General features: G+C 38.1%; 1 protein-coding gene across 1 annotated transcript in view; it reads left to right on the forward strand.

The window, feature by feature from the left end:
- The window catches only part of CPED1 (cadherin like and PC-esterase domain containing 1), a 143812-nt gene that overhangs the window by 15567 nt on the left and 103731 nt on the right, over positions 1–24514 (forward strand). The window contains exons 4-5 of the mRNA XM_054632090.2: positions 18719–18825; positions 20693–20768. Of these exons, the coding sequence (XP_054488065.2) occupies positions 18719–18825; positions 20693–20768 (183 nt within the window). The remainder of the gene's footprint in view (positions 1–18718; positions 18826–20692; positions 20769–24514) is intronic.

Consider the following 24514-nt stretch of genomic DNA (forward strand, 5'->3'; position numbering starts at 1 on the left):
ATGAGTGCTGTGAAAAATCTAAAAAAATAGTAATTTCTTATTACTTGGTATTTCTTAGCAGCTCTATCAGGTGCTTTTATTTGTGTGCAGTCTTTCTTACTCATGTATCTTTCAAAGCTCACTCTAAATTTGAAAGGATTTTTTTGTTTTGAATGGCTGAGAGCCAAGACTCTAGCTAAGTCATATATGGAAAAAAATTCACCACAAAACATTCCTAACTTTTTTTTTGTGCTGGCCTGCTAAGAATTTTTGGACCAGTTCTGCTGCTGTTTGAAACCCAAATGTGACGGCTTTGCTCACTGATCTTCCAGAAAGATCCTCAACACCTGGACTGTTCTGTTGCAGTCAGAGAGAAACATCAGGGGAATAGTTTTCTTCAGTGGAAATTTTTCACTTCTTACAAACCAACCAAAACCATTTTGAGTTTTGGTAACTGGAAAGCAGTTGGCTAAAAAGAAAAAAACTTTTTTTTTTTTTTTTAATCATGGCAAAGAGACTGTGGTTTATGGGTTTGCTATCAGAAATCCATACAGATGTGTTTTGCAGTAAAACATAAACTATTCAAACCCCTAATTTTTCACTGAAAAATAGCTTTGTCAGTGAATTCTCAAGTAGCTTTGCTTGAGCAAAAAGTAGTTGTGCTTTCACCATTCCTTAGCAATTAAACCCACATGGAGGGAAAATTCCATGGACTGATGATACCTGTGCCTGTTCTGAGCTCTTTGAGACTTCCTTTTGCAGCAGCCTAAATGAGCCAGTTTGCTGTAAATTTAACATGTCTCTTTGTCTGCTGCTGGGATGGAGATAGAGAGGTGGAACTGCATTAGAACTGTGTTAGTAGCAGATGATGGAATAGTCAGATTTTGCAGAGTAATTTTTGGAATTACTACCTTGGGAAATCTGTTTTGTCATGGTCAGTGTCTCCAGTAAATATCTGTGGTAAATCTGTTTTGAAGTAAGCAGTTCAGAGGAAATTGCTGGTGAGCAAACAGCTCATCATAACAGCTGATAAGAAAGGTACCAGGTTGTATTGGCCAGCACATCTACAAATGGCACATTTGTTTGGTCTTCCAGGTAGTGTGATTGGTCTTCCTTCCTCTCCTCTGGAACAAGATAAGCCTTTGCCACACCTTGGAGGGGGTTGAAATTGGTGTCACAATCTCATGGAAAATAATAAAAGGATCAGAAGGAGGACTGAGAAAGCCCTACAATTCCAGGCTTTCTCAGGGGAGATTTGCCATACTGAGCTGTACAAGCCTCTGGGCTTCCTTGCCTCACTCCAGGACAGAGCTGTGTTGCTCTATCAGAGATGAGTGGGATGAGCCACCTGGCTTCAGAGCCCCCTTAGATCCTTCCAGCATGGCAAATACTAGAGAAGAACTTGCCAAATATTTTCCAGTGTCTTCTGCCTTCTTCCCTGTTCTTCCAGTCTGAGAAGCTCTCATCTCTGTTACCACAGTAAAGATTAACAGGATATGTGTGTCCCTATGTCTCTGTGCTACCCTGCCAACATTTTCACAACATACTTTAAAAGGAAGGTTTTATCTCAGAAATTTGTTTCTCTAGCAGCCATTTCTGCCCTCCAAAAATAATATTTTCTAGTTACTGCCTGCTGCCTGAATCTTTCCTGAGTTCCATACTTTGCCTAGATGACGTCTTCAAAGATAAATAAACCACTTTTATCTTTCCTTACAGAGCCATCAGTTTTTCTGTCCTTTGCTGGATGTGCCTGCCTCATTACTCTTTGGTGACCCTCCCTTAATAGGCATTTCCTTCATTTCTCAATTCTTCACCTTTACTAATAGTTATGCAAATCTCAGCAAACTTCAGGCTCCAAGAAATGTGTGCAGTTGTATGTTAGAAATCTGACTGGCCAATTTTAATTCATTCAGCAATAACATGCAAAATTCTGTCATTATCACTAGCTCTTGGAGTGGAAAAGATTGTGCATATGCTCAGTGGTAGCCCATCAGTTTGGCCATGGAAAAAAGCACAGGTATTCAGGCTTCTGACAAACTGAGTGCAGCATAACATTACATGCTCCCTGCTGCTTTAGAGTGTTAGTAATTTGGTGGAAGCTCTTGCAATTGCAATGAGGGACTTTAAAAAAGTCATCATAAACCATTTACATAGTATTGCTTTTACATGATCATTTCCTGTTTTTAAAATACTGCAGTTAAGTATTTAAAATTTACTATTGCCTCTTTTTGCAGTTTGAATGACTTCCATTGAAGATTAAATTTTAGCCATGCCATTAGAAAGATTGCTACAGTACAAATATTGATGTGGGTTGGGATTTTTTTGTATGATTTATTGTTCTATAAGATAAGTATTGAAACCATCTTAGCTTTGTTCAATATTTAGCTTTTCTGTCAACTTCCATGGAAATCAACACCATTTTCATATCCTATTCATTTTCCTGACATTTTTAAGTAGGGATCATATACTACATAGACACTTAAATTTACATATATTGCAAAGAGAATTAGATCTGTAGTTATTTCTTATTTTCTGACATTGTCAATATACACTGGATTATGTCCTTTTTTCTGCCATTTTAAGAGCATGCTATGTTTAAATACTTGGCTGTGTAAACTAAGCCCTAGTTCCAGCAACTAACTATGAGGATGATCTAGCTTTTTGCAGATGTGGGAGTGGTGCTTGGGTGGAGCTGTACCAACAACAGGAAGGGATGATTGAGACAACAGACCCATGGGAGCAAATCTGAGCAAATCTTGGCCTTTCTCTTTATGTGCTTGGGTCAAGAGATCTGTCTGGTATTTAAAGTGGCACTACTATGTATTACAGCAAGGAGTAAATACTCCCTCACTGATAGAGCCACGTGAATATATCCAGGTATAACTCATTTTGCTGTAAAATGGTGGTTTGGGAATTGTATTATTATGGAACATAAGGCCTCTGCTGCCCCTCTTTTAGCTCTCTGTAGACAGTTTATTTGCTTCTTTGTACACAGTGGTGGTCATTCCCTGTGGTAAAAGCTGGTGTTGCGGACTGTCAGGGAACATGAGGCTGCAGGAGCAAGCACAGGTGTTGATGTGGAGTGATGCAAAGTTTTCTGTCTCTCTATATATTGTATGACTGAAAAAGTGGCTGGGGGGTACAGATGAAGGAAAATTCTCATTTGATTTTCCCCAAAAGCAATTTTTGAAGTCAGTCTTTGTCAGTTTTTCATTTTGATTTGCTGGGTATCCTTTGGAAAAAAATTACTTTTTAAAGAAAATTTACATTTTTCATGGAAGAAAATTACTCAGTTCACTTTGTGTCGCAGTTCAAGTTACAAGGCTAGAAAATGCTGCCACATCAGTTACAGATGGAGAAAACTAGGCTAGAAACTGTATGAGTCACTGTCAGAACTAGGATGAAATGCATCCTCTTTGCTGTATATCTTTATGTTATTCCTTTAGCATATTGTATCACCTCTCACTGTTTTCCTCACTCTTCATACTTTTGACCAGAGGCTAAGTAGGAAAAGTATCAGCTTAATTGCTGACATCTGGCCAGCAGCAAGCACTTGCAGAAGTGCTCCTTCGTAAGTGCAGCCAGTAACAGTTTCCTCAGAGCTGCTAATTAGTCTCGAGAATAAACTGCAGCCATGGGTTTGAGAGGCCCCCAGGGCCATGGCTGGTGACTGTCAGACATTAGTTTTTCATTTTCCAAGACATACCATATCAGCAAAATTAGTGAAAATGAGAGAAGGTGCTGGAGACAGGAGGACACAGTGATGCTCTTTCTTCAGTGAGTGTGAAGGCTGGTATGTTTGGGTGAACAGAGGTGCTTGTTAACACAAAGTGTTAATGAATTCTGCTGCCAAGGAAAAAAGAACAATCTGTTCATCATGCCTGTAGTAATCAGGGCATGATGTACTACAACAAAATTGTTATTAGGAAATCTGTTTTGGGAGTAAAGCTAGTGAAGTAATCAAATGGATTCCCTGGAGCTGTGGAGCATTCAATCTTTGATATCTTGAAATATTAGGTAAAGAGATTTTATTGGGTGTAGTGAGTCCCCTGGTGGGGCAACAAGATGGTCTCACAGACTTCTTGGAATATATGACTAGCCTTGAGAAAATCAGGCAGACAAAAAACTGAAGAGGGAAAATGATGATTTCTAAAGAAGATGGAGAGATTTCAGGTGTGAATCAGCTGTGGTGACTCAGAGCTTGGAGGAACAAACAGTATGTAGTTTAGAGCATCTTCTTAAAGTGCAAAATATTCTCAAACCCACCAAAATTTATGAGAATATATTCCTGATGGGAGTGGGGAAAAGGGCAGGGAGCAAAAATCAGTCATGCTTAGATAATAGCCTGCTGAACTTTGAGAAAGTAGAAAGCAAATAGTGTATTGTGAAACACACATGTTTTTCATGGGATGGCATGTAAAATAAGTACTAAGAGAACCAAATTTTCTCCCTTAGTGAATATTTTTCTGTGGAGTCAGAAATACATCAACAAGAGTAGGAAACATTAATTTTAACCTTTTTTCTTTTTTCCTTTTTTTAAATTTTTCAGAATACAGTTAGGAGGAGCCCCTGCTTGCTGTTTATTTCAGCCTCAGACAAGTTTCCATGAAATCCAACTAACTTTAGCAAACAATTATAAAGACTAAAGGCCCCAAGGAAAATTTCTTGTGTGTTCTGTAAACATCTGGTTGCCATTTTCAATTACAGGGACCAACCCACTGAAGGAAGCAGTTTAGTTTTTTTTGGAACAGAAATGGGACACTGGGGTTTTTGTTCTTTTTCATAGTGGAGAGTAAAGGAAATGTCAGGAATAGAGAGGTCACTAGATGCTCAGCTTTTATAAATACAAAAGTCTCTGAGAAAATTAAAGTAAATTGAAATCAGGTTCTGAAAGTGTAAACAACCCTGTGGAGGTAAGGTTAAATAAGCAGGACTGGAGATCCTAGCATGCCAGCAAAAGCACAAGATCATTCTATCATAAGTAAGTAATTTAAAATACTGTGCAAAATAATAATGGTGAAGTTAGCCACAGAAGTATTTTGTGGGTTACCATACAAATACATGTGTACATTCAAATCTAGCAGATGTAACTTTCCAAAATCCTTTTGGTTAACTGTTGGTACAAATATATAACCAACAGTGTACAAAACTGGTTGGTTTCCTAATGCAAAATATATGTCATGTGAGTACTGAGCTAAGTTTTGACAAATAAAGCACACATTTTAGAAACACTTCTTTGTATGTTGTTAAACAAGGAGCTTCCTAAACAAGCTAAATCAGTAGAAATGTGATCCTCAGAGCATACTCAGTTACAAGCATGTAACAGATTTAATCTGCTTCCATAACATGGAAGTTCATTTAGTTTTGGGGAGGAAATGCATTCCAGAAACATACATTATCTTGATCACTTTTTAGTTTTGCTTTTAGCAATTAATCTAATGCCACACACATCATTGGTTTCAGTACAAGACATAAGATTCTGACACACACAACTGAATTCTGCTCTCTAATGTGATGCTGTGGTTTCATGTTAGAAAATCTAAATGCATCATATATTTTTCTGAACAATATGTATTCTTCTTCCTAATTACTAGCAGAACATGTTCATGCTTTGTAGAAGAGCACACAAATGATTTCTTTGTATTACTAAAATAAACCCTCTGTAAGATTGTACTGAATCCTCTGTTTCAAATGCACTCTTTTTATTTAGAAAGTGAAATTCTTTATTTGTTTATAACAAAAGTATAAGGACATAGAGCTCTGCCAGGTAAAACCAAAATATAGCATTTAGTCCTAAATGTACCAAATATATCTTTCTCTGAATGTTCTATTTACTTTTTAAACAGAACATACAGTCCAGTGAAGAGTGGTATTTAAGGGGCTGACTTAGAGATTACAATAATTAAAATGATACATGCTGATTACACAGTGAGCTAAAATTAAAACTTTACTGGAATAAATTATGTCATGTTAACAGAATCTGAAAAACACCAGTGTCCAGGAAGATCCACACGTTTGCCAAAGGAAAGCAGCAATGTGCACAGCTACTGAAATTAAATAAATACAAGGGATTTAGGCATCAGTATAGCTGCTTTGTAATATGCTAGCAATGTGCAAATCCTGTAAAAAGCTTTGAGGTAATTTTTTATAACTGTAGTGTGTCAGATAAGAAGGTAACAGCATACAATTGCTTTTTAAAGTATTTTTAAAATGCTTCCCTTTAAGAAATGAATCCTGGCTCTGATAGGGTTCAAGCAGCAACTCTGGTTTATAAATATATATGTCTGTTCCTAAATGTCAGATAATTGTCTGCTAATATAGGTGCTGGGAGAATGTCAGTCAGTCTAGCCAGAAGCCTGTCACCGTCCTGCCAGAGCACTCTCTGTAAGGGATTGCTGGTCAGGACTGCTCAGTGATTTGGCTGCTGGCAGCTGTGGACCCTTTTTGATGCAGTCACTGGCTCTGAGCCCTGGTCAGCTGTGAGAAGTGTGCTGCTGCCTTTCATCACTGTGCTCCCATTTTAGGTAGAGGCATTATATACCACTGAAACAAAAACACTATTTTTTTTTTTTTAACTTTGGCTACCACGACTTTTATTGGTTCAGGCAGCAAAAAGCTTATACACTGTGTAGGCCTTCATTGTAATTTGCAGCCAGCCCACGCCATTCCTAGGTTCAGATTCCAACTTTCTCCAGCTGCATCCACTTTCAGCTGACAGCTCTTTTGAATGCTGCATCCCAAAGCCACTCCAGACATCAAAAGTGCAGTAGCCACCCACGGTTTAGAACATGTTTCTGAAAATTTCACACAATGTATTGTTGTTATGCTGGCTTATCTTGCATCAAAAGGGAACATTTTCTTCATGATTATTCTACCCTTCTGATGTTCATTGTACTCCCTTAGAGTTGATTTTTTAATGTAATATTGAATATTTTATTACTCAGCCGCTGAGGTTGTCCATTTAGAGGTAACCCTAGTTTGCACAGATGTCAAAGAGAATAGAGGCTCCTCTGACATTCTCAGAAATTGAAACTATTTCTCAGTTTCAAGTTAATTATGAAATCCTTTGGATTTCCGGAAAAAAAAATTCATACAGAAAATTATTACTAAAAGAGGCACCCTACCTTTGATGAAAGAAGAAAAATGCTCATATCATGACTTTCTATCTTTTTGGCAGGCATGTTTCCTTACAAAACAATGCCAATTTTTCAAAACAGAAAGGCAAAATATTGAAGGGATTTGAGCACATTTAGCTGGTAGCAGGATTAAAAAAATATAGTCTTAACATATTTCCTTAAAGGTGCTTCACATAAATAAAATACAGTCCTCTGCTGATAGAGGGAAGCACAGAGGAGCTGAGTGCCATGCATTTTAGAAAGTTTGAAGCAAATTGTTCAAGTCATAGTGTTTCTATAACAAGATTATTGTTGTAATGACTTTGTTTCTGACATTCGTGGTAATGCTTTCAAAAATAAATATTTAGCTATAAAAAGGATTTTCAGTTTTAATTTATAGCAACTACTAAAAGTGTATATATAGAGAGAGCTTACAGAGTGCTCTGTGTTTGTAAATGCAAGATGAATCTGGCAGAACCACAGTTGTTTTAGATCTGAGAGAATACAGCTCAGCTGATCTGTTTATTGAAGGATTTTTGGTGTAAAATGGAGAAATAAGACAAGATCATTTTTGTTTATTTGGAAGAAAACCAGTTCACTACATTTTTTTTTTCTGCAATAGGCAAAATAGAAAACATATCATCATACCAAAATACTGTTCAACGGGCTGATAGACAAAATAAAAATAAGATATAGCTATTTTGGAGCAAATCAAGAAGCATTTTTCTGTCTAAATGGGAATTAGGCATTTAAATATTTTTTTCCCATTTGGTTTTAGCAAGTGCATAAAAAAACTTCTCTCACTTCAGGTTTCACAGCCACAGTGAGGCCAAGTATCAGTGGAGCCTGTCTAGAAGTCATTCTTCAACAAAAAATAATTGAGGTAATTTTCTATAAAGATGAGGCTGAAGTTATGGACTTTACATAAATACAGCTTGACATGTTAGCCCTATTTTCCCTTGGAATGTAGTGTTAGGGCTTTAAAAAAAGCTCTAAGGGTACAAGTGAAGATATGTGAAGTAGGAGAAAGCATCAGGTTTTCTTCCTTTATCCAACTCCATGGCACATATGATTTACAATTTATTTTTTTTCAAATCTAACAATATGAAGATATCTGTTGATCTTCAAAAGTGAGGTCTGTCCCTACATTTCTTTAAAATGTTTGCAGAGATAATTTTAAGGTCTCCTTTAGAGTCCATGTTTTATGGATGCTCTACATGGCAGTCCATGTATCTATCATGGACTTCCACTACCCCATGGCATGCCAGGTGAGTAGAAGTGAAAGGCAGCATGGTGTGATACACAGAAAACAGTATCTGTGAAGTGCAGCTGGAAACCCTTACATTAGGCATGACTTAATTATTGTATCACTGTCTTCTGCAGTTTTGTCTAACTCATAAATAAAATGGGTCAATTCCCTGGTTCTAAGGACAAGTGATGCAGTATGGCTCATGTCCATGTATCTAAACTGTTTTCCCTGACTGAGGGTGGCCTGCTTCTCGCTGAGTTTTAGGAACTGTCACTGGCTTAGGCTGTCTCCTGGGACGTTGCATGGCCACCCAGGGAGAGGAAAACAAACATAGTAGATGATTGCAGGCCAGTGGTTGAGCTTGTGTCCTGATACTGTTTATTTAACCATTGCCTTTATTCCCAAGCTTCTTTTTTTTCAGTATTGTTTTGTGTCTCCTGGATATTACAGAACCTGGCACATTAACAAAGATAAGTATAGGTGCCTGAGTGCTCTAACTGCAGTGATCAAGGTCTGCGATTTGGATCTTAAAATATGGGGTTTTGTTTCTTGCATATGTGATCAAACATCATTATTTTAACATTATAATTGGCATTCTCATTCATTGTAATTAGAATGAGACAGGACATTAAGACAAATGAACCCATTTACTCCTTAGCTGCTTATCCTGAGGCTGCTATGTATCCACAGAAGGGAAGAGGCTGTTTCCTCAGCTCTATCTCTGTTTCTACCTTTTAAGGTCAATGATGAATTCTCATTAGTGCCATCATTCAGAGGGCTTCTCAGCTCAGGTACCTAATGTTCTGTTGCAAAGAGTGGAAGTGGTAGAAATGTTCAGGTGAAATACAGGATGGAAAGTAATCACAAGCTGGCAATTTGGTTTCCTTGGGAAGAGCTCCTCCTCCCTAGGAACTACATCCAAATTGAATCTTCTTTCTTTCCACCAGCTCTTTCTGTTTGTTGCATGTTCCTTTCTAAAAGCCCAGACTTTTCCTTATAAAAGTAGGATCTGCAGGTTTTGCAATAGTCTAGTGGGGAGGGCACCTCAGTACCACTTGTTAAGTTCTATGTACACACTCATCCAAGTTAGCATGTGCTTCCAAAAGGTCCCCAAGGTGCTTTGGGGCTCCTGTTCGGCACTGTGGTGGAGCCTCCCCAGGGACATCTTGGGGGTACCAGGGCAGGGGCTTGTGTCTCTGAGAGGGTTACTGGGGTTACCCCACCAAGCATTGTGCCACTGTGCTCCTTTGTGTGTGTGTGCATGTGCATAAGAGAGAAGAGTATTTTGTGGGCAGATCCCCTTCCTGCAATGTCCCTGTGAGCAGCTGGAGCAGGGTGCTATTGGAATTCTCCCACCTGCTGTAGTTCCTCTGGGTTCCATTGTGTAGCCTGGTCCCTGCATGTCTCCGCTGCATGACCCTTCTTCCCACATGCACATTCTCTCCTTCCAGTTTTCACCTGGTTCTTCATGCCAATCTACTCTCAGTAGCCTGTCTCTAATATTTCTCAACCTGTCATCTGTCTTTTTCGTCAGGCAGTTTCCTTCTCTACCTTCACAGAAGGTAAGAAAACACCTACACAGATGGATTTAGCTGAGCTTTGGTGGCTCTGTGACATCTGTGCTTTAATTAGGTACCAAGTACTTCCATCCCACTGAAGGTTAGGTCTAAGTCCCACAATGTGTGGTGAGAAACATATATAGCAGCTTGTAACAGACTGTCGTGGCTTAGGTTGTGTATTAAATACATATAAAGTAAGAATTCCAGCATTTGGGAGCAGTTGGGGTTGTAAGTTATTTTTGCTTGCATACAAGAAGAGCATACGATATTGGATTATTAGGAGCATACTATATTGGATTATTAAGAGCTTTTAGTTTCACTGAGGCTTGCTGTGCAGAAAATATACATGTGTGGAGAACATCTCAAAGTAATCTGAATATTCATCCAAATCACGGTGTGTAAGCACAGAAGTGGAATAACAGACTTGAGTGTTTGAATTGCTTCAATGTGTTTGTCATTGGGTCAGAACTGCATATTTTCCTTTTATTTGCTGTTGAACTCTTCTAGAGCTCAGAAAGTATTTTGACAGCATATTTTCATACCTTGATAGGTTATGCCATGATAAAACCTATAGGTTGTTAGAGTTGCAGTCTGTAATACAACTCAGTGGAGAATTATTCTTAGCCTGAATGTCTTTTCTGGATAGACTGAGAACCATCTAATGCACCTGCCTTGCAATACTGTAGTATTCTTCTCCCCATGTCAGACTAGTGTAAATTCTGAATGCACTTTTATTTCCAGTATTCTGCCCATTCTTTGGTTGCACAGAAAAGTATATGGACATGGTTTAATAATACTGCAATTTAAGGTTTTTTTTGCTACCTTTGGTTGTCTCACTGAAAGTTATCTGCAAATTGAAAACCCAACTTTAAAACATTTGCTGCAGGTCTGAAATTTCTTTTTTTTGTTGTCTGCTACAGTATGGTAATTTATTGATTGAAGAAAGGATTTTTAACCTCTTGCATAGATTATGATGTAAATGGAGAATGGATTGTCCTGTCTGTTCTCCATTCTTCTACTTATGCCTGCAATAGATTTCTTTTGCTTCTTTTAGAGAAAGTCATCTACCATGTATGATCCATTGTTCCAGTAAGGAAGATGGTAACTCTTTGATGTGGTAGCTAGGTCTTAAGGCAGTTTTAGAGTTTGAGACCAGGTAGAGAAACTAAAATATCTTTACTCATTTGAGATTATTTTTGATAGAAACAGGTAGGTCTTGGTTTGTAATGCTATTTTTTTACTTTTGAAATTTTCCTTTGATTGACAAGGAAAGCAGGCTTGAAACCTGTCTCTGATATAAATAAACAGTAATAAAATAATTCTTTCTTTCAGGCAAGAGAGGAAGCATTATGCCTCTCCATTTGTAATTAGACCCAATATCCCTCCACATCACTTGCAGAATAGATACAGGATATTCAAGCATTACTCTGTTTTTATGAGAGGCACTGCAAACAACTTCAAATGCCTATTTCACTGCCCAAATTCTGAACTCAGATGTCAGTGTGCATTAATTCTTGAGCTCAGGGCAATGTTTTGTCCTAAGCTGTTCAGGGATAGATGAACTGTCCTTGAAATTAAACTGGTTCCATTTGGTTCACACCAGCCTCTCCTCTACAAAGAATGCTTCCCTTGACACTTCAAACCCTCTTAGTTAGGGAGTAGTTGAGCCAAAAAAAAAATCCTGATCATCCTCAAGGGGACTGAGTAGTGACTGTCCTCAGGATTCCTTCAGCCTTTCCCTGGCAGCCACACAGCAACTGCACAAAGTATTTTGTGAATGAATTGACTGTGTCCAACCATCTCAGCCTCAATTGTAGGGTAAGGTATTTTTTTACATTTAAAGTACTTGACTGCAATTAATGTGACAATAGATTTTAGCCTAATTTGTCCAGCTAAGCTAGTGGTTATGGGGCTATGTGTTATGGCACAGTACAGTCAGTCTGAACACACTCTGAAACAGTGAAAGATTTGCATATGGGCAGGTGCATAGCTGCTTTCCAGAACAGTTCAGAAGAATATCAGAAACCTCACCATCTTGTCCTGTGCTATCACTCATGTGGAGTGATTGTTTCTTCATTGTTGTCGTAGTGAGTCCATATTGGTAATAGCTCATGACCCTTGAGGGCCACACCAAAAGAGAAATTAAAATGCTTCCAATAACTACTGTTTTAAGGAGAAAATTCCTGAACACCTAGGTGTGAGACATTCCTTTAGGGAAAGTCTTACAAACAAAGTAGGGATATCAAAAACTTGCAAGAGGACATGTCATTAAGAAAGAAAAACTATTCAGTCAAACAAGTGGCATTCTGATATTTGCACAAGACAGCCAAACTGCTGTAACCAGAAATAGGCTTCAAAGGATATTTTCCCCTGGAGTGCTATCTGTGAAGCTCAGATTGTCAGAGGTGTAGAATTCCCACATCTCCATACCCTGTCACACAGCCTGCCTGATGCTGCTGCCTGCTGAGACGCTGAAGAGCATAAAATTCAGCCTAGAATCCAGAGGCAGTCAGTGAGGCAGAAGTTCTGTCTTTCAGACATCTGTTAGTGCTTCCACTTTAAACTCCTGGCTAGCAAACTATTGGCTCTTATAAATTGACTACATAGCAGGGTTGAAGTCCAACACATTCCTCTGTCCAGTTTGAAGTAGGATTTGTGCACAAACACTACTTCCATGAATACGTGCTTCCTCACCCCACTTGGTACAATCTGTGCTCCCTCCATTACCATTCAGGAGCAGAGGAGGTTGACTTTTTTTTTCCCGTGTATACTATGAGGACTCATGACTCATGAAGCTAAAACTTGCATTAATCTAAAACATTTTTTTGTTTTTACAGATCAGGATTACCACATGCTTTAAGTACAACTGAATACAGTTGAGTGCATCAATATGTAAACAATAACCTTTCCTGAAAATCTTCTGTTTACATCCATGCATCTTAGAGGTGTCTGAAAATATATTTCAACTAGAGTTGACACGAATTCCTCTTAAAAATGGATCCTGTACAAATCTCAGGATCTTCCTTAGCAGAGGTTCTATAGCCTCCCTAGAGTAAGGTATTCCAGTACTTGATACATGTGTTCAGAAACTGTTCTTTATGTACCCTTTGCTGCAAATTAAAATGCTTACTTTGTATCCTGCCTCCACTGATTAAAGAGGTAACTGACTTTGGATGGGTAAAATTTTATTCAGTGGTGGTAAAACCACCACTGGGTGGTAAAACACAGTGGTGGTAAAACAAGGAGCTGAGTGGTTTAACCCCAGCCATCAGCAAAGCACCACCCAGCTCCTTGTTCATCTCCCCCTGGTGGGATGAGGGAGAGAATCAGAAGGGTGAAAGTGAGAAAACTCATGAATTGAGGTAGACAGTTTAATAGGGAATGCAAAAGCTGTGTCTGCAAGTAAAGCAAAAGAAGGAATTAATTCACCAGTTCCTGTGAGCAGACAGGTGTTCAGCCATCCCCAGGACAGGAGCTTCATAATGGATGGAACCAAACGGGTTAGTGGGGCAGACAAATGCCACCACTCTGAATGGATGTGTCTTCCCCCACTCCCTGCTCCCCTATTCCTTCTCCCAGCTTTTATTGTTGAGCACAGCATCATATGGTACAGAACATCCTTTTGGCCAGTTGGGGTCAGCTGTCCTGGCTGTGTCCCCTCCCATCCTCCTTGCTGCAGGTCAGCATGAGGCACCAAGAAGGCACCGACACTCAGTTAAAGCAATGGTGTGTTGTAAACTGGTTTGTACCAAATCAAAAAGACATCACTGTGTGAGTTGCTAGACAAAGGACTGACTCCATCCAAGTCAGCCCCTGTAGGAAGTCTTCCACAATTTATCTTCTTTTTCTAACCCTCTACTGAAATCTGGGAACAGTGTTACTGGAAAGATATGACTGACACAAAATGAAGCAGAAGGATTAACCCCTGATCATTGTTATCACTGTAATCCTCATAAACAGGATTGGTTTACAATTCTTGATATCTGCAGGGCTATTATTTGGAATTCTGTGGGGAATTGGCATGGAATAAATGAAATTTTAAGGGAGTGGATTCAACTGTTTCAGCATCAATAATTACTTTCCAACAGCTGAAAAGTTATTTATATTTGCTTTGTTGGTTGTTTTGGTTTTTTCCTTTGGCAACAATATTGTATTGTTAGTTCATATGCAGTTTATAAATTTGGTCCTACTCTGCAGTAGTGCTCTATGGCAAATTGTACCTCTTGCTTTGATTTCATCTTATGAACTATGGCACTTTTAACTTGTTTTGAATTTGCTTGGGTTGAATTTGGACCAATTATCAGAATTATTTTGAATTCTGACCGTGTGTTACAAAGTCTTTATACTTCTTTTCATCTTGGTATCACTTGCTATTTATAAATGCACTTATTATTCCATTGTTCAATTTGTTACTGAAAATTTTGATCAGAACTGAATGTACAGTGGAGTACCTTTTGAGGTTCTGCTCCAAGAAGAATCCACTTTGATAGGGAATTAGACTTCATTTTTTCAAATAGCTGTGCAATCACCTCAGAGGTATGTTATGTTGAAGCAATGTCTAAAGACTTAGATGAAAATGAAAGTCAAATTGTTTCATTGCTAATATTTGCTTTGTTCACTAAATCAGTTACTCTGATTTCTGTTACTAGATCAGTTACTCTGTCAGAAGAAAGGAGACTACTTTTATGTAATATGCTCTTGACAAATGCTGGCTGTTTCTTGTCTTCTTTTCCTCTAGTGCTCATAAACTGATTAATTTCAAGGTAGTGGTGTGAGCAAATGCAAAATTGCAAATTTACTTGATATTAAATAAAAACAAATCCAAGTGGCGCTTTTTTTTCATTTTTATTTCCCTGAATGAATGAAATACAGGAAGATAAACATGAAAGATGAAAATTTTATTTGATTTTCCAAGTTCTTTCATTTCAAATTTCAGGATGGAAACCTCAACACTGCAAAATGAAATTTCAGCCTATAGTAATAACATTAAACTTAGTAATTTGATTAAATTAAAAAATATACACCTCAGAGATTAAAATTACAGAGGTGTATGCATCCAACAGTTTTCCTGCAAAATGTAGCCTCCAATGCCATAGCTCATGGGGAGAATGTGATCATTTCAAAAACTAGAATAAAATCACTTTACTTGAGATCACCTTCAGAAATTCTTGAAATTTATCTGAAACCACATTAAATCCTGCAGTTCTCATTTGGTTTCTGTTAACTTTGGTCTAATATATCAGAATACAAAAACTCTCTGCAGAATATTATACAGAAAAAGCTAAATGTTTTTATTGGTGTCTGCATTGCTATTTCCTCTGCTGCTAAAAAGCATGTTTGCTTTTCTCCCTAGACTATTATCTTTTAAATTATTTTTCCACATAAGCTGTTTCAATTATTTCAAATGACAAATCAGTGTCAAAGTCAATGAAAACAGTGCTATCTCATTGAAAATTTGAATTTGTATTTAACATCAAATTTCAGTTGGAAGTTATTGCTCTCTGAATTGGATAGCATGTTCTTTGACTCAGAGTAAAAGGTGATCACATCAGATTTCAATCAAATTATGCTGTACTTCTACTAGTTGAAGTAGAAACTTGGGTTGATATTCTTAGGTAAGCATGAGATGCACATTACAGGTACAAATACTTTTTGAGATGGGACTGGATGAGGGCTACAAAGACTGCAGGAGAGGAGAGGCTGAGAACTGGCAAAAGAAAGGTGAATAAAAGCTTTATGCTGCCAGCATGTGTCCACCTAAAACTCACTTTAGACATAGTTAGATATAATTCTGAAGATGAGCATTCCTTGTGTATGCAAGGCCTTAATACACAGGCTGAACTAAACTATCTTGATTTGAAAAGATATTCAAAGAGCAGGTGAACATGCAATTGCATATTCTCATCCTGTTACTACTCTTTTACTTGTCCAAGTGCAAAATAATGCAAGGAGTAGAGAGTATCTCCATGAGGTGTGATTTCATGTTACCTAACTGATCTACAGCTCCTATGTGCTGAGCTCCACTGGTTTGCTGGATAAAGCAAACAGGATTTCCATAACTAGAGGAAATTCTGTGGGAAAAGCTTCATGCAAATTGCTAGTAATTAAATTTTTCAGATATGAAGCATTCTTTTTAACCTTCCCCCTCAAATGTCCTGTAAAGCCTGCTTCTGGTCTGAAGTCTGCAGGAAAGCAGCAAAACTCTGTACATATAAAATTGAATAGTATTGACTTTACTAAAGCTTCTTAATAAAATCTCTAGAAACATTTTGAAACATGAATCCTTCCATGCAGATGGTGTTTATTATTAATGCCACATTTGTTCTTTGTCTTTTATTGTAGAATTTTTTAGCTCACATGTATCTAGCTTTAATTTATTTAACAATAAATTCTGTGAAAGGGATCTTTGGCCCTTTGCATGGCCCATGTGATATTGTTGGAATACTAATCACAGTAGCACTTTTTTTCCTGAGATATAGTTCTTCTATTATTAAATATGCAGAAGGAAGACAGACTGTTGGTTTCCTGGTCATAGATGTTCATTTTCCACAAAAAGGTTAAGCTCTGTAAGGAGTGACGTGGGCAAATTTGAGGCAAAATGGATTCCGAGAGGAGCCTGTTCTAGAACTAAATAGCTGTTGTAACCAATGACTCTTTTGTTTTTGTTTTCCAATAATGTTTTTTTCAGCTATAGATTATGAGGAATATATCAACACATTTAAGTAGGAGTCACACTGCTATGTCAGTCTGAATCTGAGAGACAGCACTAGGTGTACACTGTTTTTCTAATAGGAAGTCTCCTGACTTCTATAAATAGACATGTTTCAGTTCTGATTGTTCTGTACTGAAATAACTGGCTTGAGGTTTAATGACTCTGAATAGAAAGCACAAGTAATGGCAGGCATTCAAGCTCTCCTGAACTATTTTACTTCCTGGGCACTGGCTCAGAAGCACACCAGATCTGAGGGTACATTTTCCTTTTCTTCTCTTAGGTGCATTCATATTGATCACTCTGATGTATCCTAAAGGCAAATACACAGTGCAGCATATCCTCTGGAGTCAGGGATCAAATTCTTCCCAGGGCAGGATGTGTCATAATAAACAAGGGAAGGAAATGAACTGCTTCTAAAAAATGGAGTTCCCTCCAGCTCTCTTTCAATTTGTACAAACTAGGCATTGTGATTTATGTGTAATTATAATGATTTATTCAAAGGTGTTTACTAGTCAGAGGCATAACATCTTGCTTATCTGATAATTACATAGCTGGTGAGGTCATTGAGTAGGTTGTTAGCACTGCCAAACTTTTGCACTAAAGTGAGGTATTTGCTTGTACATTTCTTTAATGTTTTGTTTGTTTGCTATCTGTGACATTTTTATCTACCTGCAGGGTTTTTTTTGTTGTTTCTTTCACAAAGAAGCATGTAGTGAATCTGTCTTGCCTAAATTTCATATACCCTAATTAGTTTTATGCCATAATACTGGTTCTCATAATGTGAAATTGTTACCGTAATAAATGCAGTGTAACTGAAAATTGATCTCTTCAGCTTTGTCACACTGCTTATAAACATAAAAAAGTGATAGTTACTTTCATAGACCTGGATCCATTCTACACAATCAGTTCATTACTGTACTTAACATAAATTGAGTGTTAAATCTCCTTAAGTGGAATTTTTACCTTGCTTGACATTTGTAATCGTGATTGGGATAGGAAAAAAATACATTCTGGAGAAAGAAAGGAAATAAATAAAATAAATACCTCTGTGGGCCATCTGTGGGACAAAATTCAGGGGGGTAATCTAATAAAATTAAGAAGGTATCACAGATGGATAGCACAAAACGGAATAAAATACATGTAATCTTTCCAACTCTGGGGAAAAGAGCCAACCAGTCCCTGAAATAGCTATTTTCCAGAGAGCTTTGTGACCTGATTCTGTACCCTTGGATGCTGTACTGCTTTGCTGACTGCCCTTTCTGTTTGGAAGTTCATTATTACTGATTGTCTTCCTGTCAATGAAATAATTTACCCTTTATTGACCATATTCATGGTGTCCTCAACAGATGTAATAATTCTGTTGTGAGCTCCACCACCTCTAACTGGTCCAGATAACAAAGGCTGTATACAGAAGAAAACAAATGACCATGTGACCAAGGTTATTTGAAGCAACAGTGGCATTTCTACACCGTATCACATGCTGAGATATGAGCAAGTTCAAGGCCTATTTGTATCTTCAGGTCAGCTTTGCCCCAGGAAGGAAGCATCAGATTAGCTCGGAAGCTAGCAATCTAATTCCCACTTGTACACCAGTTCTAGCTCTGGCAGTCTGGTGTCTAATATTTAGGAATCCACTACACCAAAATTCCTGCTGTTTGCAATGGCTTGAAGAGTAATACTTCCTGTAAAATTTACTTGCCATTAAAGACACCCCTCAGAAGCTCACATTGCATGTACTGGATATGTGTTATAAGCATGCATGTTGAGGAGTTCAAAAAAAAAAAAAAAAGAAGAAAATAAAGCAGCATCATGTTACCAAACTTTTTAATTTCTGTAATTTCTGAATGTTAAACAGGTCAAGCAGCAGGGTTTGGACATCAGTAGGCAGATATAACAGGGAATGCCCACTGTGAAACATCTAAATATAATTCCAAATCTTGAACTGTGGTAGCAAATATGTCTTTTATCCTTCTGCCACCTGTAGCTGCTCATGTAATTAACTCTCCAACAGTTTGCTGTTCTTCAGAATATCACTCTATTTTTTATGCAAATAAGAATTGCATGATATTTTCTTTCTCAAAGTGCTTCTTTTCTTTCTGGATAGGTGGTATGAACCCTTGGGATCTTTTCATCTGCTTATCTTCCAAAAAAAATGGTGGCACTGGCTGCTTTCAAACAGAAGATTTGCATAATCTAGAGCTTTTCCAGAAGGTATGAGATTATTATGTTATCCTTTGTGGGACTGTAAGGACAGGATGGCTCAGATTTTCAGCCCTCACTCATAAAAAGAGAAGTATCAAAATTTTATTTTATACTGCAGAGACATGTTTTAGCAAAAATTAAGATTTTTCATGTTTTCTATTTACTGAGAAATACTTGTCAGGTACCAACATTTCATTCTTTATATCACACCCAGTTATCAAAAGCAACTTCTCCTTTGAACATAGTAGGATAGTTTGGTTGTAAGTATTTCAGTGTAAATACTGAAAATTGTTACAACTCAGTGTCAAGTTTCCCTTTCTCTTCTTTAGCTTGAACTCTTGCATTCTTGGCCACCCTCAACCTGCATGTCTGGCTGCAAAAGTATCTGCAAGGGAAATTATTTAAGGAATTTTCCCTATTGGAAAAGAGAATTTAGAAATGGTGAGAAACAATTAGAAAATGCATGCAATATTTCAGAATGAGAGTATAGACAGATGGTAGAGATGGATGAATTTAGGCTTCATATCTTATATCACTACTGAGTTTCACCTAATGTAATTCCTCCTTTGTAAACATAATTTAGGCACTTCTCCAAACAGTGACAGTGCTCCTACAATTGATAATGTGAAATCTGGACCAAGGCCTTCAAGGGAGTTCTTTGCTCTGGCACTGCAACCTTCTTCCTCATGGTCCAAAGCAACAGTAGTACCAATTATCTTGGTATTTTCAGGATTGGTTTTTGTTTTTTTTCTCACTTGTGCATGTTGTGGCCACAGTTTAGGTTACTTAAATATGTCATTTCTATGTGAACACCTAACCTGTTGATAAAAATATGTGTGATATAAACTGAAATCTTTGATAAAATGTGACCAAGCCACAGATATAGTTTGACTCATATATTAAGTAAAAGTACTTAAAATAATAATAATGGCAAAACTCTAAATTATTCACTCCAGCTTGAGGGTCTGAGAGAAATGGAGCTGCTTTTAAAAGGTGCCTCTGGTGATAAAAAAATTCACTGATGTCCACAGAAGTCAGAGCTTTGAGCATGTACACTTGGGTTCCCTGGGACAGGATGCATATCAAAGTGTATGCAAAGTGAATTTTTTATGGCAATTATAGTTTGCTAGAAATATACATGCTTTGAATATGCTCAGATAATAAAGCACCCCAGGCTTCTGCAAACTGCTTTTTTCTCATTCTGCCTATATTACCATATCTAAGCCTCGAATGCTGTGCACTATAATAATCCTGACAGCATGCTGCAATGTCCAGATGTGTCACACATGAATAACTGAGACACAAGGTGATCAAAGGAATTGTCCAGGTTCTCTCAGGAAGTCTGCAGCAGAGCAGGGACTTAAACCAGATGACCCATTCCTCTGGAAAACTTTAAATATTGAACTAACATTACTTGCTGCTGGCATGTCCATACCAAAGTGCAGCACAGTGCTTTGCTGCAGAGCCTGCCTGTGATGTAGCTACATTAGCCTACTACTGATCCCAAGCACAGCAATTCCAGAGGCATAGGGTGTTTCCAGGCAGGGAGAGACAGTGGTTGGTAACTGCACAGAACAGAAAAGCTGCAGAGACTGAAAAGGGGACAGGGAAGGGTCAACACTCAGCAGCCAGAGGCAGAGATATAGGCCTAAAATTTTGCATTGCTATGAACACGGAGGAAGAGTCCACACCTTAACTTCATTATCGCAACATCGCAGGGAGGGCAAATTCATCATTTCCTCTTGACATTGATGGGAGTTGTGCACATGAGGTGTCTCTGATAAATTAAACACAAACCCATTGAAGGCATTTTCCATTGAAGAAAAAAGAACCTCTTTTTTAATTAAATCATTAAAGCTTCTCTTTTTACATACAGGTAAACCTACTTCCAGAAATCCAGCATTTTCTTTGCAGAAAAGAGGGATTATGCCAGATAGCAAACGCCTTTTCAGGTAATCTGATTTCTTCAAATATGCTTATGTGATGATGATCTTTTAATAGTTGTCATGGGAAGTTTTTGAAATGAGACTGTCAGCTTACAATTCTATTTTATTTTTAGTCATGAATGCATAGAGGGAAAAAATAAAAGATTGATAATCCACTTTAAACACACTTAAATATAGATTACAATTATACAGTATCTTTCCAGGTAAAGACATTGCATTTTTCAGCTGTTGCATATTGCAGAAATAATTTGGCTATAAGTGTCTTATTTTAGGACTGTTTTGTGTTAATATAGTGTACTGGTATTTACACTTCTGTGCCCTGGGTTTTGTGTAATATGTTTGTTCAGCTTTACAAAAATGTTGTGGCATGGAGAAGGAGAAGGAGTGAGAGCTTGGTTCCTGTCCAGACATAATTTACTGATAAAAAGCCTTTATTGTGTATTAAGATCATCAACCAGAAAAGTTTAAAGGTTATGGGCAAATTTCCAAAGAATTCTAATTTACCATGGGTAAAATCCATGTTTGAATAGAAACTGGGAAAAAAAGCTGTTGTGCACTGTATTAGGTCTACTTAAACTTCCTTATCTTTTCCCCTTTTTTATATACATGCTAAATTTAACACAGAAGAAAAGGATTCATTGCATCTCATTTAGCCATTTAGGAGTATGTATCTTCTGAAAGCAGTATTCTAGTCTTCCATTTAAGTCAGTGGAGAGAGAGATACCTACAAATGCTACATCTTTTTATCTTAAATTATGTATTTAAAATAGGTGTGTTGAATTAGTCTTTGCAGATATTTGCTACCCAATTATGTCTCACCACTGCCTAGAGAAATTGGTAGGCCCTGCTCATGTTGTAACAGATTGCCTTCAAAAAACATTGGTTCACCCTGCTGCTTGAAGAAAGGCCAATTGCAGTGTTTTTATGATTTTACTACCACAAAACCACAAACAAAAGAGGTACTTACTACACACAGAGCTTTCTCTTTAAAATATGTGCATTTTCACTGCTGCCCATAAACATGGTACAAGCCACTTTGTATATGACCCTTTTATTAGGCCACTCAGTGTTTTCTCCTGTACTGAGTTTACATGGCAAGCTTTTGGTAGCAGGGGGTGCACAGGAGTGGCTTTTGTGAGAAGCTGCCAGAAGCTTCCCTGAAGTCCAGCAGAGCCAATGCCAGTCAGCTTCAAGGTGGATTTGCTGCTGGCCAAGGCCAAGCCCATTAACAATGGTGGTAGCACCTCTGGGATAACATATTTAAGAAGGGAAATAAAACAATTGCACAAAAGCTCCTGGCAGGAATGTGAATTTAGGCTGTGGTACACACTGGAGTCATCTCTGTATAGACCAGACCTTGGTGTCAAACCATGAATTAATCCCATTCAGTATCACTGGATGTAACCTGTCATTTTAGAATGAGTGGAACTCATCCATAAAAGGTGAAATTATAATCAGAAGGGTAAGTAATTTGATTTCAGGTTCAGTGGACAAAAAAATCATAATTTAGAGCAAACAAGTCTAGAGGTGAGACTTCAGAGACTTTCCCTTCCATTCATCTGATAAAGCCAGCTCTTTCCACTTTCTTTTGCTTGCATTCTCCCACAGATCTCTCTTTCCAACAACAGCGGAGTTGCAAATTAGCAGGATTTTTTTGATCCTTAATTTAAAAATTATTCACAGAAAGAACAATTCTCATCAGTATTTCCCCCACAGAACAGTTTGTTCCTTTCAAATCAGTTATGTACTTTCACTCTTCTATGTTTGAGTCAACAGGGTTTCTCTGCAATTCCTCTTAAAGAGGATCAGTTGGTTTGTTATTACTGTCATTTAGTCAGTCTTTGAGGAGCCAAGCAATTTCCTGTAAAAGTAAAAACACAAAGAATTATGTTCTCTAATTAAAGACATAGTAAGCTGTAGAAAGAAACATCAGGCAGCAAGGCTGAGAAAATAGTATACTGGATTTACTGTGGCTTTTGACAGTGTTGATGTTGATAAGCAGTGGTAAAGTGGTTTGGGTTTTTTTGATGTTATTTTATTTGTTGTTGTGCAACTCTTAAACTTCTAGGCTTTGTATTTAAGACAGCATGCCCATTCTCATACCCCTGTTGTATAGGAAAGAAAATGATTTATACAAAATACCAGGCCAGTGCTTGTTTCTTTGCTCTTTCTCTTTAATGGAAAGTGTTCTTGTCAGTCTGACATTTCAGATTGCTACTATCTCTGTGGGGTCGGGGGAAATAATGCATTTACCAGTGATGACTGCTTTTTGGGAAAGAAGCTGGGAAGAAAGAAAAGTTAGGAAAATCAGTCTGGAAGAAGAGTAGAAGAGAAAAAAGGTTAAAAATACATGCTGTGTGTGGATAAATTGGATTACCATTGAAGACAGGGTTGCTGGAAGATGGGTGTGTGGACATTTGTGGCAATGGATTTGTGATGAGACATTAGAAGAGTAACAGATCTTAGAATTCAACATGGAAGAGTATTTGCTGCATCTGAGAGGATTGTTTGAACTTCTGCTTTTGCAGGGCAATTGGCCCAGTTTTTACTCAAGTGCCTGATGTCTGCTCACTAAATGGGACTTAGGCCTTGAGAAGGTTCTGGTATAACTACCGGAGAACCAAGGAAGGCTCCTGGCATTTACTGCTCAGGTCAGCAAAAGTTGCAGTAGCTGTAGAGATCTGGAAATTATATCTTCCTGCAAATGACCCAGATCTGGAAGCTCTCTGAGGTTGGAGAATGACTGTCAAACAGATTTCAGGTATTCATACCTGGTAATCCACTGTATGTGGCTTTAGAACTGGGCTTGGCTGCCTCCTGGAACTACTCCCAGCCAAGAGATGGAGAGGACTAAAGTCCACAATGTGAGCAGAATTGCCCAGATTCAGTATAGAACACAGGGAAGGCATCCTGATGCATGCACAACAAATACTATGTTTGACAGGTTTTGCCTTGGAAAGTAGTGGAACTACTTATAGCATTGCCTCCCTAATTTCCCCATTCCCTAAGGAATCCACACTGTCTTTCCATGTAAGCATTTGTCTCATTTCATCACTTCCAGTGCCCAGCCCATGCCATGCATAGCTTCTTCTCTACCCATGCAAATCACTGATCCTTTTTTAAAGTAATAACTCTGTCATATGCCTTCCTTCTGTGTTTCTGTTTATTAGTGTCACTTGTGCAGAGACTTTATGAGTGTCTGCCAGCCTTGCGTGCTCCCATGATCTCTTTCTGGGCTGGTCAGCAGCGTTAACCACGCAGAAGGTCTTGGGATAGGCATGAGCCAAATGAAATTGTATGGGAGGGAGAGCCAAGATAGTCCAGCTGTGTGACACATCCCACTCTGTGATGTGTTTATGGTCTGGGGCTAACCCTGTGCTTTCTTCTCCTGCTGCCTATCCCCAGTGCCCTTGGGTTACTCTGGAGTTCACATGAAAGGTTATGACCCAAGGGTAGGAAGCAAACTCAGTGAAGCCACCTGTGGAAGAGAGAAGTTATAGATCAAATTTATTTTCTGTTGTAACAATACAACATCTCTGAGACAGGAACCTGACTTTTTTATAGGGGGATGCATTTCTTTTGGCCCTTACAGATATTGCACACCAGTTTTGATCAGGTTTGTGCCTATTACCTTTCTGCTACTGAAGTTAATAAGAGCCTCAAGAGTGGCCAATAAAACCAGCATCTGATTTTTTCCAGTTAATTAGATTATAAACTATGTGGGGCAGGAATTTCATTGGTTTTACAGCAGT

The sequence above is a fragment of the Agelaius phoeniceus genome, chromosome 5, assembly GCF_051311805.1.
Source record: "Agelaius phoeniceus isolate bAgePho1 chromosome 5, bAgePho1.hap1, whole genome shotgun sequence".
NCBI classification, from domain to species: Eukaryota; Metazoa; Chordata; class Aves; order Passeriformes; family Icteridae; genus Agelaius; species Agelaius phoeniceus.